This window comes from Stegostoma tigrinum, chromosome 5 (assembly GCF_030684315.1).
Source record: "Stegostoma tigrinum isolate sSteTig4 chromosome 5, sSteTig4.hap1, whole genome shotgun sequence".
NCBI classification, from domain to species: Eukaryota; Metazoa; Chordata; class Chondrichthyes; order Orectolobiformes; family Stegostomatidae; genus Stegostoma; species Stegostoma tigrinum.
This window is the reverse complement of record NC_081358.1, coordinates 43903258-43920238: the sequence shown is the minus strand read 5'-3', so window position 1 is coordinate 43920238 and position 16981 is coordinate 43903258. Positions and strand designations below refer to the sequence as shown.

The 16981-nt window shown below is 42.0% G+C and overlaps 1 protein-coding gene across 2 annotated transcripts in view; it reads right to left on the bottom strand.

The window, feature by feature from the left end:
- Positions 1-16981, bottom strand: part of ctdp1 (CTD (carboxy-terminal domain, RNA polymerase II, polypeptide A) phosphatase, subunit 1) — a 270284-nt gene that overhangs the window by 146263 nt on the left and 107040 nt on the right. For both annotated transcript variants that reach the window (XM_059645960.1, XM_048529206.2), the window contains 2 exons: positions 10959-11100; positions 169-399 (listed from right to left, as the gene is read on the bottom strand). In XM_059645960.1, the coding sequence (XP_059501943.1) occupies positions 169-399; positions 10959-11100 (373 nt within the window). The remainder of the gene's footprint in view (positions 1-168; positions 400-10958; positions 11101-16981) is intronic.

The following is a 16981-nucleotide window of genomic DNA, read 5'->3' as shown; positions in this document are numbered from 1 at the left end:
TGGAGTAAGATAGAGTATGAGGTTTTCTTTTCACCTTTAGGTCAAATGCTATGATACGGTGATGATATCATGAGCAAGTGTCTAGAGGCATACCAACTGTGAAAGTCACACAACATTTTTCAGATTTCATTATATAACTGAATGTTCAGAGTCTTCTGGTAACATTACCTGAATGATGACTGTTCTCCATGAACAGATAATGTAACTGGTGCAGCTGGAGGCTGGATACACATGGATTGCCTGTTTCCCTGAGAATCTTTTCTGATGAGTTTTCCTGTGTTGGGATCGTAAGTACGGACTTCGGGTCCTGGCTGAGGTTTCGGATGAATGGGAGTTGGATGAAACAATGGTGTTTGGAAACTACCTTGAACTTCAGGGAAACTGGCAGGACTATTGGCTCTACAAAAAGACGCAGAAACAAAAATTGTAATTGACACATCTATTTTCCACAATATTCTGATTGGTAGTTCAGCACCTGGACTCCAGTTACTCATCACCATGTTTATATAACACCTTCAAAATAGGAAAACATCCCTGTGCGTGGTCATACAAACTTGATGAGAAAATCAAACTGATGTTAAAGACTAATTAGGCAACATTATGATGATCAAAAAGCTGGGTTAAACAAAAGTTGTAGAAGAAAGAGATGCAGTGTTTACAAAGGAAATACCAGACGGTGGAGTCTAGTTGACTGAAGACAATGTTACCAGAGACAGAATGAAGGGACGGGGGCTGTGGAAAAAGCTGGAATCTTGGGAACACAAAGCATGTGACAAAACAGGGGATTGCTGAGAGTGTGATGCTGGGGTGATACATCAAAGGGAATTAAACGCAGCAAAGATCTTTTGCATTTGATATGGTTAGGGTCATCAAGAGACAATGTAGGGCAGTGAAACATGACGCAGTTTAGAAAACTGACAGCAGAGGATTTGGATAAGGTGAGGTTAAAGTGCATGTGAGCTGGAAGTTTGTTGAGGCAGTGGGTGACAAAAGCGGCAGTGGCAGAAAAACCAAGATGGAGCAGAGACCAGTGACCTCGGTGATGGACAGGACACAGGAAGGAAAGCTCGGGTCAAATTCAAATAATGTCGTACGGTTTGGACACTTGGGCGTCAAGTTGACAGTTGAGATGGAGATGGAATTTGTGGAAAGGGAATGGAGCTTGCACAAGTGAATGAAAGAGATGGTTTCAGTCTTCACACATTGATTCTTTCCCTTTTAAACAGTCAGTAAATGTTTCTGATGGCACAAAGTAAAGGACAGAGTAGACAGAACCAGTGGAAATATAGAGGTAAATATTATCAGTATACTAGTGAAATTTGACATTTGTCGCACTGTATAGATGAGGATGAATAGGAAGCTAATGAGAAATCCTTGAATGGGGTCTTCCAAGGTACTGCTGAGTCCTCTGCAGAGATTCAAGTGAATTTAATTAAAAACAATTCAAACAGTATTTTACAAAAGATTAAATGACTTGCTAAGACAAAGAGTTCTGTTATCAACACAGTCGAACCTTTAACACATTTATTTTTTACATTTTCATGCGTATCTTTCATTGAATGATGCTATTGCTGGAGGTGGAATTAAACTCCATTCCAGGTATTCTGGTGAAACAATCAGTAAATGTTTCAATGTAATACTGAGGGAGCATTGCACTGTCAAAGACAGGCTATCTTTCAGGTCAGAAACAGAGATTCCACTTGCCTGGTCTGGTAGTTTCGATGGATATTTGAGATCCTTGGCATAGTTAAAGCAAAGCTTGGGGGAATTTTCAATATCCTGGCTAACATTCCTTGTTTAACACTGGCAAAACAAGTTAAGTGGATATTTATCTCACCATTCCTTCTTGGGACCTCTGGTGCTACATGGTTGCAACAGCTGTACTCCAAAACTTAATTTTGCTTAAGACTGCGGATAGACTAACAACCAATATCAGGGAGCCTTTGCAGATTAAGGGTACAACTTTGGTTTCAGTCTCTTATCGGAAGGAGCTGAATCAGCTACCACTGATTATAGTAAAAAGCTTGGGACCAAGCTTGAAGGGTTGAGAAAGATTGACCTAGGCTGGCTCAACATTTTTCAATTAGAAAATGGCTGCCTGAGTGAAGTCTTAACACCTGAAAATTTTTCCAGAAGGTCTAGGGACTATTGAAAGCCAAGGCCACCTTGCACGTTGACCAGGAAGCAACTCCCATGATTCTGCAAAACCCACCCAGTGCTATTTTGCCTTATGGGCAAAAGTAGAGGCAGAAATTAGGAGGCTGGAAAACAAAGGAATCATCAAACCAGCACAGTTTACGGAATGGGCAGCATCAGTTGTACCGACCGTGAAGCCCAACAGGTCAGTTCGTCTTTGTGGGGATTTGAAACAAATAGTAAACCGCCTAGTGCAGCTGGATAAATACCCAATGCCTCACATCGAGGACTTATAAACAGAGCTTGCAGGTGGGGAGGGGTGGGGTGCTGTCTTTCACAAAACTTGTCAAGTCATGCATACTAGCAATTGAGGATACTTGAAGATTCCCAGAAGTATTATACAATTAATACCCGTAAGGGCTTATACTATTATAGGAGACTGCCACTTGGGGTGTCATCAGCCTGTGTAAGTTTTCAGCAGACGATGGAGAACATTTTACAACATTTACCTCAAGTTGCCATTTATCAAGATGGGGTGCTAATAATAGGGAAGACTAGTAAGGAACTCTTAGAGAATTTGGACATAGTCCTTAGACATATCTCCCAGGTGGGTACAATGCCTTAGAAGGAAAAAATGAGCGTTCCAGGCACCCCAAGTGAACAACTTGAGCTACAGAGTCAGTAAGGCTGGGCTACACTTGCTGGAAGATAAACAGAGGGTGAGCAAAGGTGCCCTGGCTCTCATGTCTGCTTACCAGATTTAAGCTCTTTCCTTAGATTGGTGAATCATTATCGGAAGTTCATACATAATCTGGCCTCCATCCCGGCACCGTTGCCTTGACTCATGAAAAAAGGGTCAGCTTTGGAAGTGGTCAAACAGCCAAAACATAGCTTTCAAGGAAGTGAAGAAACAATTTTCATCCTCTAAAGTGTTGCCACACTCTGATCACAAGCAAGATCTGGTATTCACCTGTCATGCCTCCCTGTAGAGCACTGGGATAGCATTAGCTTATAGGTGGCCCAACAGAGAGGAAATGTTCAATAGTGTATTCATACCGGACTTTGGTTAATGCAGAGTCTAGGTATGACCAGATAGAGAAGGAAAGTTTGGCAGTCATATTTGGAGTCAGGAAGTTCCAACAATACCTTCGCTGGCATGGATTTGTAATAGTAATGGACCACAATTCCCTGCTAGGTCTACTTAAAGAGGACATAGTAGTGGCACCCATAGCTTCAGGTCGAAGTCAGCAGTGGGCTCTAACACTAAGTGCGCATAATTACAAGTTGGAACACCACTGGGAGGCCAAGTAACAAATGCAGATACATTGCGCTGCCTCCTGCTGCCAAATACAGCATCAGTGGTACTGCCACTGGAAGAGTCTGTATGGTGTTGGATTTTCTGGATACACTTCCCATTACAGCTAACAAATATCAGACTTTGGACGCAGGAAGACCCGGTCATGGCAAACCTGAAACAGCTGGTAGTGATGGGGAAACCAAAGGGCCGTCGCAACCAGAATTGAAACCTTTTTGGACCCAAAGAGATCATATCACAGTGGAGGACAGCATATGGGGAGCAAGAGTGACTGTCCCGAGTAAAGGTCGCCTCCAGACACTGGCTGAGCTCCACCAGGGTCATCTAAGAGTTTCCAAAATGAAGATGTCAGTGAAAAGTTTTGTCTCATGGCCAGGAGTGGATGCAGACAGAGCCGCATTGGTGGGGTAGGACCCAAGGTGCCAACAAGGATCAGCAGCAGCTCCCCCACATTTGTGGGAACAGCCGGGTAAGCCCTGGACTTAGTTATACATCATCTATGCAGGTCCTTTCATAGACTCAATGTACCAAGTCATTGTGGACACCCACTCAAAGTGGCTGGATATGCATAGAGCTCATTCATCAAACACAGAGACGATGAGAGAAAAACCATACGCATCTTTTGCAATACACTGTTGCCTGGAAGTGTTGATCACAGGCAACTGGCCATTGTTTATGAGCAGAGAATTTGAGTATTTACCAAAAGTCAAGCTGTATTGGACTTTCAAGGACAGCCCCATATCCTCCATCATCTAAGAATCTGGCAGAAAGAGCAGTACTAAATTGGAAAGCAGGCACTAGATACCAACTCCCCGGTCCTATTCGATTACAGGACGCCCCACCTCGTGCAACTACAGGGATAGCTCCAGCAGGGTTGTTAATGGGAAGAAGACTCCACACCAGGTTAAATATGATCTTCCCAGACTTGACAGGTTGGGGGGTGAAATGGCATCAGGAACGCCAATGCCAGAAACAGGACTCAGCTAAGCAAAAGAGGCAGTTTATTTCGGCGGCCAGGTGGTGGTGGAGGTGGTGGTGGTTGGCGGGGGGGGGGGGGGGGGGGGGGGGGGGGGGGAGGATGGTTGCGGGCGGAGATGATGTTTATTGTAGAAACCAGGGGAATGGGTTACACGAGGTCAGGTCCAGTGATGTATTAAGTTTGGGTAGGTGTGATGCTCCTGAATAAGCAATGGGGGTGGAAACAAAACACACCCACCTCCCTGAAACAGTCGGAAATGTTGGCGGAACCTGTCACACGTTGATGAGATTTCTGAATCTGAGACGGATGAGGTGGATGTCGCCACCTTGACGCCTTTGCCCCCGAAGAGAACGAATTCTTTCCGAGACGGTCCGGGTGCAAGAGGCATGCTACTGTGCATTCCACACCACCATATCCGAGGCAGAGTTGGAGGAACCTGGCCCAGGCTAAAACGCCCCAGGAGAATGTACAAAGAAACAACCAGCTTGTGTCCTCAGACTCTGAGGGGAAGGGATATAGTGATTGTAACAAGGTCAGTCAGGTGGACGTTATAAAAAACAATTTCCCTGATTGGGGGCTGTTAACCTGGTCCAGTCAGGGAGCCTTGGCTGACACATATAAACAGGACTGTCAGACATCCTGCTCACTCAGAGTTGGCTCAGTTTCAAGGACTTTCCACTTGCAAATTAAAGGTTACTTGGTGATAAGAAATTGGCCTCTGTGGACTTATTTCACATTGTTTTACTCCTTAAGAGTCAGTGTTCTTGCAGCATGGAAGGAGGCCTTCCAGCCCACAGAGTTCATCTAAATATCATTCTTAAATAATTCCCTCCTCTGCCATCCTTTTAAGCAGTGAGCTACAGTCACCCACACTCTCTGGGTAAAGAAATTTTTGGAAACTTCCCGTTCTTATCTTAACACTGCAGCCCTCGATTATTGAGCCTTCTATAGAAAGAGAAATATTTCTTCCTATCTGCCTTGTCTACGCTCCTCACTATTTTAAATACTTCAGTCAACCTCACCTCAGCTTTCTCTTCTTGAAGTAAAACCTGAGCCTATGTAGTCTCTCTTCATAGCCAAACGTTAATTCCCAATGGATCTTTTCTGCGCCCTCCAAATTGCAATCACATACTTCTTACCATGTGTCAACCAGACTGCACACAGTACTCCAGCTGTGGCCTAGCTAACATTAACTAGTGTTTAAACAAAAAAAGGGGGGAATAAAGGGAACCTAGAAAGTTTACCATTAATTCCCTATGGCCCCAAATACCCAACTAAGGGCAGTTTCCACACTGGTACAAATAGGCGTCCTATGGCATCTAAAATGGCAGTAGCACTGTGTTTGAGGTCCTGGTCTGGGGCTTGTCTACCTCGGTCTTTCGTTGCTTCTTTTCTTTTCATTTTACTTTTGCTCTTTTTCACTCTGTTTCTCCTTTTTGTTTTTTGGCATTTTGGTGAGGCAAGAGTGGGTCCAGCCTATCGAGCATGCATGGCAGTAGCAGGGGAGGGCATGGGCCCCACGGCGCGGAGCACTAGCCCAACTATTCAAGATGGCAGCACCAGCACAGAAATCCTGTCTACATCAGGCTAGCCACAATCTTCTTTTTGCCTTTCTCTCCTTTTCATCCTTTTCTTTCTCCTCCTCATATCACAGTGAAGCCACAGCACTGATTAGTTATTGATACAGGGATTCCTGGCTTCGTAGGCCAACGTGTGGACTCCTGGAATTGGCTGTGATGTGTTGGTGGAGCCGGGACTCCTGGCTGCAGTAGGCCCGAAGCAGCGACCTTGCTTAAGTCCTGGAGCCATGTTTGGGACCCCAGCCAAGGAAGATGAACTCATATTTAAGTTATTATTCTTTTGTACCTCAAGATGGCGTCAGATTGTGGCAAAAGAACACACTTCACTCTATCTCCTGGATAAATGTGACAATAAATCATTCATTCATTCAGAAATGTTGTTTCAGTTAAATTACAGATTAACAAATGCTAAATCCAGGATAAACCATCACAATCACACAACGTCTCAGAATGTAACTTAATGAAAAAAAATTATTTTAAAAATTATTCATTTAAGAGTGGCTATTTGACAGTTTTACTTCAGAGCTGAAAGCACTTTCATCATTAAAAAAACACTTTTAGCCAAAACGTCAACATCAGATCTGAGTAACCTCATCTTTAATTATTGAAAATTAACTGAAAAAAGATCTAATTACTTATTGTATCGACATAGTCAATTCCTTCATAAATTTAAATAAAAGTTATAATCAAAAGTGTTAAAACATGCTTCTTAACATCCTTGTGTCTGAAGAACTGCTTGATTTTAAAAGCCTTCATGAATGCTCACAGATGGGTGAATTTAGAGGAAATTTTACTTTTTTTTATTCTTTTATGTGATGTAAGCATCATGGATATTTGTTGACCTAACCATCCTTGAGAAAGTTATTGTGCACCACCTTCTAGAACTACTGCCGTCCATCTTGTATACATACAGCCTGTAGATGTTGGGAGGGAGTTGCAAGGTTTTGACCCAGTGACAGTAAGGAGTTTCACACTTTTGATGATTTTGATCTGCAGGCATGCCTCATCCTGTGGGCGATGCCTCTTTCAGCACCTTTTGTTTTGAAAAGGGGTTGTGGAAAAAGCATTTATTTATGAACACAATTTGCATCTATACTTTCACAATCTCTGACACTGGTTTAACTGACTTCAAGTGAATCATGCTAAGACAAAAACAGGCAGAAACTCCGGACCACTGAGACACAAGGTACAATGACCAGTAACCTCAAATTTATACAATTTCAACTAATAAGCAAAGTTCTTGCTCAATTCTGAACATCACACTTGGTGTGCAGTGAGTGTATTAGCGATACTGAAGATTCAAGGGAGCAGTGATCAAAAGCAACTGATAACACAAAGAAGTCCTCATAAATCATCAGATGATGAAAGGCAAACAGCAGGCATATTTTGACTATTAACGAGAATATGCATAATTTCTGCACTCCCCTCAAGATCTTTGACACTGCATTATCGTCAAAAATGTGTCATTTGCAGCCCTACTAACAAGCATTTCAACTGCCAATACATATGAGGTACTACATGGTTTTAATGTATTTAAAGCAGCATAACTTTAGAATAGATTTACATTGACATTTTCCTGCATTCAGCTATGTTCTAAGCAATTTTTTAAAACATGTAAGAGACATGCATAGGTCCAAGACCATTCACTAGCTGTCAAAGATTGCTAGAAGCCACGTACTGAATGAAAACACTTGGAATAATTAATCACTCAAAGAAAAAAAGCCACTCTATTGCTTCTATATTGTACTTTGTTCAACTTTCAGTTTTGGAGGAGCCACTACTTCCAGTGCAGACACAGTGGGTAGCACACCTGCCTTTTAGTCACAAGGTTCGGGGTTCAAGTCTCGTTTCAGGGGTTGGGTACAAAAATCATGACTGATATTCCAGTGCAGTATGAAGGGAATATCGCACCGTTAGAAATGCTATCTTGCGGATAAAATGCTAAAATGAGGCAAATAAGATAGAGAAGATCCCAAGGCATTTCAGTCATAGTCACAAAGTGATACAGCATGGAAACAGATCCTTCAATCCAACTCATTCAAGCTGACCAGGTTTCCCAAACTAAACTACTCCTATTCGCCTGTGTTTAGCCCATATCCCTCTCAATCCTTCCTATTCATGTACCTGTCCAAATGTCTTTTAAAATGTTGTAACTGTACCTGCCTCAAACATTTCCTCTGGCAGTTCATTTCACATGTGCTCCACCCTTTGTGTGAAAAAAATTGACCTCAGGTTCCTTTTAAATCTTTCCCCTCTCAACTTAAACCTACGCCCCTTGTTTTGAACTCCCCAACCCTAGACAAAAGACCTTTGCTATTCACCTTATCTATGCCCCTCACGATTTAATAAACGTCTACAAGGTCAACCCTCAACCTCCTGCACTCCAGGGAAACAAAGTCCCAGCTTATCCAGAGATAGTAGGAACTGCAGACGCTGGAGAATCCGAGATAACGAGAACCTGAGTAGAGCTGGATGAACACAGCGGGCCAAGCAGCATCAGAGGAGCAGGAAGGCTGACGTGCGATTTTCTGAAGAACGGTCTAGGCCCGAAACGTCGGCCTTCCTGCTCTTCTGATGCCATTTGGCCTGCTGTGTTCATCCAGCTCTACGTCTTGTTATCCCTGCCTATCCAGCCTCTTTTTATAGCGCAAACCGTTGAGTTCTGGTAACATACTTGTAAATATTTTCTGCGCCCTTCCTGTAGCAGGGCAATCAGAACTGAACGCAGTACACCTAAAGTGGCCTCACCAAATATCCTGTACAGCTGCAAGATGATGTCCCAACTCCTCCACTCAATGCTCTGATCAAGGGAAGCAAGCATGCCAATTGCCTCTAAGCATCACGTTGTTTACCTGTGTTACCACTTTCAAAGGACTATGTGCCTAAACCCCTAAGTCTCTGTTTCACAGCACTTCTTTGGACTCTACCATTAAGTATCTAAGTCCTGCCCTGGTTTGTCTTACCAAAATACAAAACCTTGCATTGATCTAAAGTAAACGCCATCTGCCACTCCTCGGCTCATTGGCCCAATTGATCAAGATCCCATTGTACTCTTAGGTAGCCATCTTCACTATCCACTGTACCACCAATTTTGGCATCATCCCCAAACTTACTAACCATGCTTCCTATATTCTCGTCAAAATCATGATGGTCAATAGCACCATAAATAAAATTACAGACGCCAATGGAAGACTTTTGGGAACAACATTTACCACATTTCATCAGTTACGTTCAACTGTGTCAATTACACCAACAATCCTCTTCAAGACACTTATAAGTGGTATGTTGCCAAGCATGAAAGTCTCTTATCACCGATGGTTCAATGTTTGATTAAAATCCCTTGGATAACTGGTTAAATACAACTGGTATAAGAACACTATAGTGAGGATGCTAAAAATCAGAAATAAAAACAGAAAATGCTACGGAGAGATGCAACCAGACCGACTGAATATTTTTTTGTTAAAATTAGATGGGTGCTAAATTGCTTCAATGCACAACACATTCAAACATAAATTTGGCACAGATATTTTTACACTTTATTTTTAATATAAGAACGGCGTATGTGTTACAGCTTTCACTGTGCATCCAAAATGCATATACTGAGTATGGGTAATACCTATCTTCCAGACAAATACATTCACCTCCTCATCCAATCAATATTAAGCACTGTTTCATAGAAGCTGCTCATGTCTTTGTTTTTGTTTTGTCTGTAGGAGCTGAGAGATACATGGATGCATCGCCTTCAACTCCTCAGTATCCTCTGATGTTATTCCGGCATTTTTACAGTTCCAACTTGGGTCCTAGCTGATGTCTCTGCATTCTTGTAAACAGCTCAGTAGTGAGTGAATGTCAATACTAATCCTTTTCTTTTCTGCATTCACAGGATGAGTGAGTCACAGGCAAGGCCAGCATTTATTGCCAATGCCTAAACTAAGTGACTGGTTAGGCCATTTCAAATGGCAGTTAAGAGTCAACCATATCAAAGTGCAACAGAATTACCCCTGGTGCCTTGGTAACTATTGATCCCTCATTCATCGTCACAAAATCAGATTACTGGCGATTTCCTGTCTGAGAACTGGTTGCTTTGTTTCTTATGTTACTACAGCAACCACTTCAAAAGTATACATTAGTTTTCAGCCAATTGCAAAGGCAAATCTTTCGCTTCTTTCTTTCAAAATTGGAAAAAAAGAAGCTATTATCTTCAGTCCCTGTCTCAAAATCAATACCATGGATAACCCTATTCTGGCCTTCATATCTGGTTGATCCACGCAGGTCATGATAAAGACAGCTCATTCAACTCAAAATTAAGTATCCTACTTCACATCCTCTGGAAGATAGTTTTTTTTCCCCACCTCTGCCCCTTTTTCAGCCCATCAACTGCCAAACAATTACCTCTGTGTTAGTCCTGCAGACATGACCATTCCAATGCTCTCCGAGCTGCCCTATCAACCTCCACCATCTGTAAACTGTCAGACCAGCCAAAAGCCATGCCGCTCATACCTTGTCATAGACTATATTTCAGTTCACTCTTAATCTTCAAGACCTAGATTGGTTCACAGACGCAACAGATACTCAAAATCAAAATTTACAACTTTCTACTTAAATTGTTTTGAGGTCCTATTGCTCGAAATTTCTGTAATGTTTGTCAAACTGCCATTACTCTTCTGCAGATTTTACATTCCTGCAATTCTGGCATCTTGTGCATACTTGTGATTTCATTCATCCACTCATTGGTGACCCTGCCTCCTGACTAAAACCTCACCGCCAGTCCAAACCACCATGCCTCTCCATCTCTCCTTTTTCCTTTAACCAAATCTTTGACCAAACCTTCAGTCACCAGTCTCCCAATATCCCCTTCTTTGACTCAGCGGTCAATTTTAACTTGCTGGGTCTGCATGAAACACTTCAAAATGCGTTTTCTACATCCGTGTAAATCAGTGCGGCTTACCTTTGAGTTTTGATGTAGTCTTCTTTCAATGGAAACAACTTTTCATCAACCTTTTCCCACCGTTCTAGAGAGCTCCATAACCAGTCTGGATTGACTACGTGGAGATGTTTACATGCTTGCGCTTGCCGAACCTTTTCTGTTCCTGCAAGGATAAGAAAGACTTTCTATTACCAAACCATACTTGGATGTCAACAGCTGGATAACGCATGCACACCAGTCACCATTCCACCCTTCCACAAATTGTCACTGTCCGTACATTGTCTCAGCTGCAAACAGCAATATTCTTTTGTCTCCCCCAAACAGACAAACCTGTCAAAAGAAATGACTTGATCTACAGTGGTACATCAATTAGCCTGGAGCTGCACACAATCAATAGCTGTATATATACACAGGTGAAGCAACAATTTTCTTTTCACTATTTTTTAGTCTTTGTGTCGAATGTCACTTCCTTTACATACTTTAACCTTTCAGTAAAAGAATTTGTTTTTCTGTCCTTTTGCAGGATTTTCTTCCAATATCTTGATTTTGTATCTCAACAACAACCTTCTCCATCCAGCTTTAAGAGCTGATCGAAACCACTGAATTCACCGCACATAAGATGTTTTGGACCACGTGATGCACTGGGGTTTTACAAGGAAATGTTTTGGGATAAAATATTTAAGTACATGCAGGCATTCTATATTTACATTTACTAATAAAGAACAAAAATAGCAATACAGCACTAAACAACAATGTAATGTGAAGTTTTCATTCATCAGGAAGTACAATGTCCTCATCCCTGCTATCGCACTTAGCATCACTGGGTTTGCACCACATTTTACTAAAGAAACAACAAACTACTCACTATGCACAACTCTGAAACATATGCTAACGATCAGTGTGACTGGGGGTAATCTTCAAACCATAACACTTTTTTTCCCACAAAATAAGTCCATCTAATAGCCTGGCAAATATTGTAAATGGAATGAACAGAACAAAATAAAATGCTGCTCAAATTGAGACAATCCCACAAAAGTTGGGAATCAGGATATTGTAGGCCACATAAATCTTTTATGATTGTAAAGAGATAGCTGACAGGCCTGCATTATGACACAGTTTTGAGAGATTTGGCTAGCAAGCTGGACTAATTTTGAAGAATCAATTTGACTAAATATAATTTGAAATAGCTACAAAGGAAAAAAAATAAATATTCAGTAAATTAATCAACCAAATAAAACTAAGTAATAATTCAATTAACTTATCATTTAAAGCAAACTGGTGCAATAAAATTGCTCTCTCTCTACAGCCTGAGATCAAAACTTTTCCAGATGAAGGATCTGCTCTCTGTCACGGCTCTATGTGAAGAGACTGTGCACTATTCAGTCAGTTCCAAGCGGACTTGTGCCTACACTAAAATAAAATTGCTAATGTGGTACTAACCAACCAACTCAGTCAGCACATCGATAAGGCTGCTGGAGTTAAGAATGGTAAAAAAGTCATCATGTTGAGATTTAGGCTGAAGCCCAGTAAAAACTGAAATGTAATTCTGCCCAGCAACTGTCAGAGACCGAGCTAATTGTTCATTAGCTAGATGTCACATTCGACCCAGCGATGAATTTCTCATTATACATCCATTTCCATCAACAAAGTGCTTCATCAGGTATTCAAGAGGGCATTGGATGATTATGCAGATAGGAATAGTGTGCAAGCATAAATGAGGAGAAAAACAGAAAATTGGCATTAGCTCGTTTATAAGCCACACAATGGGCCAAATGGCCTCCTTCTGTGCCATAACAATGCTGTAATTCTGTAATTTCAATCTCCATAAATGTCACTAAACTCCAAACCTGCCTCAATTCATCTGCTGCTTTAACACTCAACCATGCCTGTGTCAGTTTGGATTTGATTATTCTGATACCTCTTGGCAGCCTGCTAGAATCTGCTCTATGTAAACCCGAAAATCCTGCTCCTCATATCCCAAGTTGATTCAGGATCCACTCATCCGTCAGGTGACTGGCACAGGATAGTGGTTAGTGGCTTTGTGAGGGGTAGGTCATGCCTTACAAACCTTATCGAGTTCTTTGAGGATGTGACTAGAAAAGTTGATGAGGGTCGAGCTGTGGATGTGGTGTATATGGACTTCAGTAAGGCATTTGATAAGGTTCCCCATGGTAGGCTCATTCAGAAGGTCAGGAGGAATGGGATACAGGGGAACTTAGCTGCTTGGATACAGAATTGGCTGGCCAACAGAAGACAGCGAGTGGTAGTAGAAGGAAAATATTCTGCCTGGAAGTCAGTGGTGAGTGGAGTTCCACAGGGCTCTGTCCTTGGGCCTCTACTGTTTGTAATTTTTATTAATGACTTGGACGAGGGGATTGAAGGATGGGTCAGCAAGTTTGCAGACGACACAAAGGTCGGAGGTGTCGTTGACAGTGTAGAGGGCTGTTGTAGGCTGCAGCGGGACATTGACAGGATGCAGAGATGGGCTGAGAGGTGGCAGATGGAGTTCAACCTGGATAAATGCGAGGTGATGCATTTTGGAAGGTCGAATTTGAAAGCTGAGTACAGGATTAAGGATAGGATTCTTGGCCGCGTGGAGGAACAGAGGGATCTTGGTGTGCAGATACATAGATCCCTTAAAATGGCCACCCAAGTGGACAGGGTTGTTAAGAAAGCATATGGTGTTTTGGCTTTCATTAACAGGGGGATTGAGTTTAAGAGTCGTGAGATCTTGTTGCAGCTCTATAAAACTTTGGTTAGACCGCACTTGGAATACTGCGTCCAGTTCTGGGCGCCCTATTATAGGAAAGATGTGGATGCTTTGGAGAGGGTTCAGAGGAGGTTTACCAGGATGCTGCCTGGACTGGAGGGCTTATCTTATGAAGAGAGGTTGACTGAGCTCGGTCTCTTTTCATTGGAGAAAAGGAGGAGGAGAGGGGACCTAATTGAGGTATACAAGATAATGAGGGGCATAGATAGAGTTGATAGCCAGAGACTATTTCCCAGGGCAGAAATGGCTAGCACGAGGGGTCATAGTTTTAAGCTGGTTGGTGGAAAGTATAGAGGGGATGTCAGAGGCAGGTTCTTTACGCAGAGAGTTGTGAGAGCATGGAATGCGTTGCCAGCAGCAGTTGTGGAAGCAAGGTCATTGGGGTCATTTAAGAGACTGCTGGACATGTATATGGTCACAGAAATTTGAGGGTGCATACATGAGGATCAATGGTCGGCACAACATTGTGGGCTGAAGGGCCTGTTCTGTGCTGTACTGTTCTATGTTCTATAATATTTTCAAATCCTCGCATGGTCTCATTTCCTCCCTAGCTCTGTAATTTCTTCCAGCTCTACAACCTTTTGAGATATCTCACCCCTTCAATCTGTCCTCTCAAGCGTGCCCAATTTCAATTGCTTTACCATGAATGGACAACCCTTCAGCTGTCAATTCCTTCCCCTAAACCCTTCCATCTAACTCCTCTCAGCTCCTTTAAGATACTCCATAAAACCAACCTCTTTGACCAAACTATCCAAATAGCTCATGTGACTCAGTGCCCAGACCGATCATGCTCCAGTGAAGTGTCTTGGGATATTTTAAGGACAGTACAGGAACAATGTAAATACATGTTATTGTTTGTGCACAGATGATGCCCACAATGGGAAGAACTGCAATTCTTGAAATTCCCCCAGAAAAAGACATCAGATGTTACTGTGACATCAACAGAATTAAAAATGCCAGACCTGCATATCAGCTCAATTGTTATCTGAACAAGATTGTTGGGTTCACATTAGTTCAGAGGTTTCAAAAGCAGGTCACCAATGATGGAAGATTTTGTGAAAAGCACTAACCAGCCTCGCATCTTTCAGGTTTTGATTTAACAGCTATGCATTTCCAACACAATCTGTTCTTATTTTGCATTTCAGCATTCAAACAATTTAACTTAATTAGATCTCAAATAATAAGTGCTATTACCGAATGTCACAGATAAGCAGTAATTCCACTTTAAGAATAAATTTTTGCCATTTTCATACTCTGCTACTATTTTTTAGAAGCAGAAGTAGGTCATTTAAGCCTCTCAAGTCTGAGCAGCCATTTCTGGTTAAGGTTGGTCTGTGGTCCTGGTCCAGACGCTCACCTTAATAGTTCTGATTAATATATATTTCTCAATCTTAAACTTAAAACAATGGTTAACTTGATATCAACTGCCACTTGGAGAAGACAGTTTTAAACATCGAATACCCTTCCAGCTTTGAAGGCTTTCCTACCTCCAATCCTTAAAGATCTAACTGCAAGCTTTAGGTTCTGTTGCCCTGCTCAAGCCTCCCTAACAGGCCACACTGCTCATCACCAATTAAAACCTCGGGTGATTAATTCATTAAATCTTGTTGATTGTGGACTAGAAACCTTTAAAATTGACAAGCGATGAGGGGACTTACTGAAACAATAGAATTGACCTGTAAGATTCCACGTGTTGAACAATAATGAACTTTACTATACATCATTGGAACAGTAATGCAGTCTACAGTACACACATAGCTTATTTTTAAGATACAGAATCAATGTGATAAATCAACTGTGATCAAGCACCTCACAGGTCACAATAAATAACAAATATAATCAAGACAGATCCAATGGGCATCTCAGCAGCTCTCCCTGATGTTAATGGCATGATGGACTATCAAATTTCATTAAAGTTCACTGGGGATCACAATTTTTCACTTTTGCTAATTTTGCCTTGGAACACCCCCTCAAGAGCCATTCTTTCATATGCTGCTTCAATAACAGCTCCGGCTGTGGATGATCACCTCTTGGCCGAGGTCTACACTGTCCTGGACTCCGAAAACACATTCCACTACTCAGTCACAAGCTAACTTTAGCTGTTCATCAACTGCTAACTTCACAGAGATAGAAGCATCTCTTGATTTTGATCTTGCTCAGTTCTCGGAGGTAAATAACGTTTTTGAGTTTTAAAGTTATGCTCTTGTAGTTGCATTTAAGATTTAATGCTTGCAGACTCCTTTGGAGCCTTTCATGACTTTCCCAATCCCTAACCAGCAGCCTTCCCACTTCTGCAACTCGCCAGGAATTCTTCTGAGACCGAACTCCAATGCATAGCTACTTCTTAATTGCTAGAACTTTGACAGCACAGAGACATCAAACTGCACAAATCGCTCCCTGCAGAACAGGGAAAAATCACCATTGCTGACATGGGGTCTGTCCCGTCTGTGTCAACCCCGAACTGCCTGAGTCATGTGTTGAAACTCTTCCAATAAGATCTGTCTCTATTTCAGGGCAGAATGAAATGTAGCCACCGAGCATGTCTTGGACTGAATGTGCTTTGGAGGTTAGATTTCACAGAATGCTGTCTTCTCTGGATAAACAGGAAATGGATTTCAATACAATCTCCAATGAAATGTCATTGAATCGAGATATACTTCCCCTTCGCTCATTACAGATGCTCTCCGAACTGCTGGATAATTCTACCATTCTCTGATTTTACTTGTTAGAATTATGTTTATTGCCACGTGTACCCAAGCGCAGAAGTACAGTGAAAAGTGTATCAAGTTGCTATTCCTGGAACCATCTTAGATACAAAAGATACCTATATATAAAATAAAGAAATACAGTTAAAAGTTCAACATTACAGGCCTACCGTAGCCATGGGCCTGCAGCCACTCCACACTGTGCTTTCCCCACAAGGCTCACTCTTCCCACTCCCAATGAGGGCACACTGTACATATCCCTCACTGTTGACTATCATCCAGCCGCTCCTTCGCCCCATTTCAAAGATAAAATTATGACCATATCTTAGTACTGTAACATTCCCCCACACTGACCCTTCTCAGCATGTCTGCTGCTACATCCTCATTCCCACCTTTACCATCTCCAGTCCTGACTATTCCAATGAGTTTTTGGTAGGTCTCCTACATTTTATCCTCCGTAAGCCTGAAGTTACCTAAAACTTTCTTGTCCACGTCTTAACTTGTTCAAGTCTCATTTCACCATCAAATCATGCTTGCTGACTTACAATGGTTTCCAATTAAGCAATAAG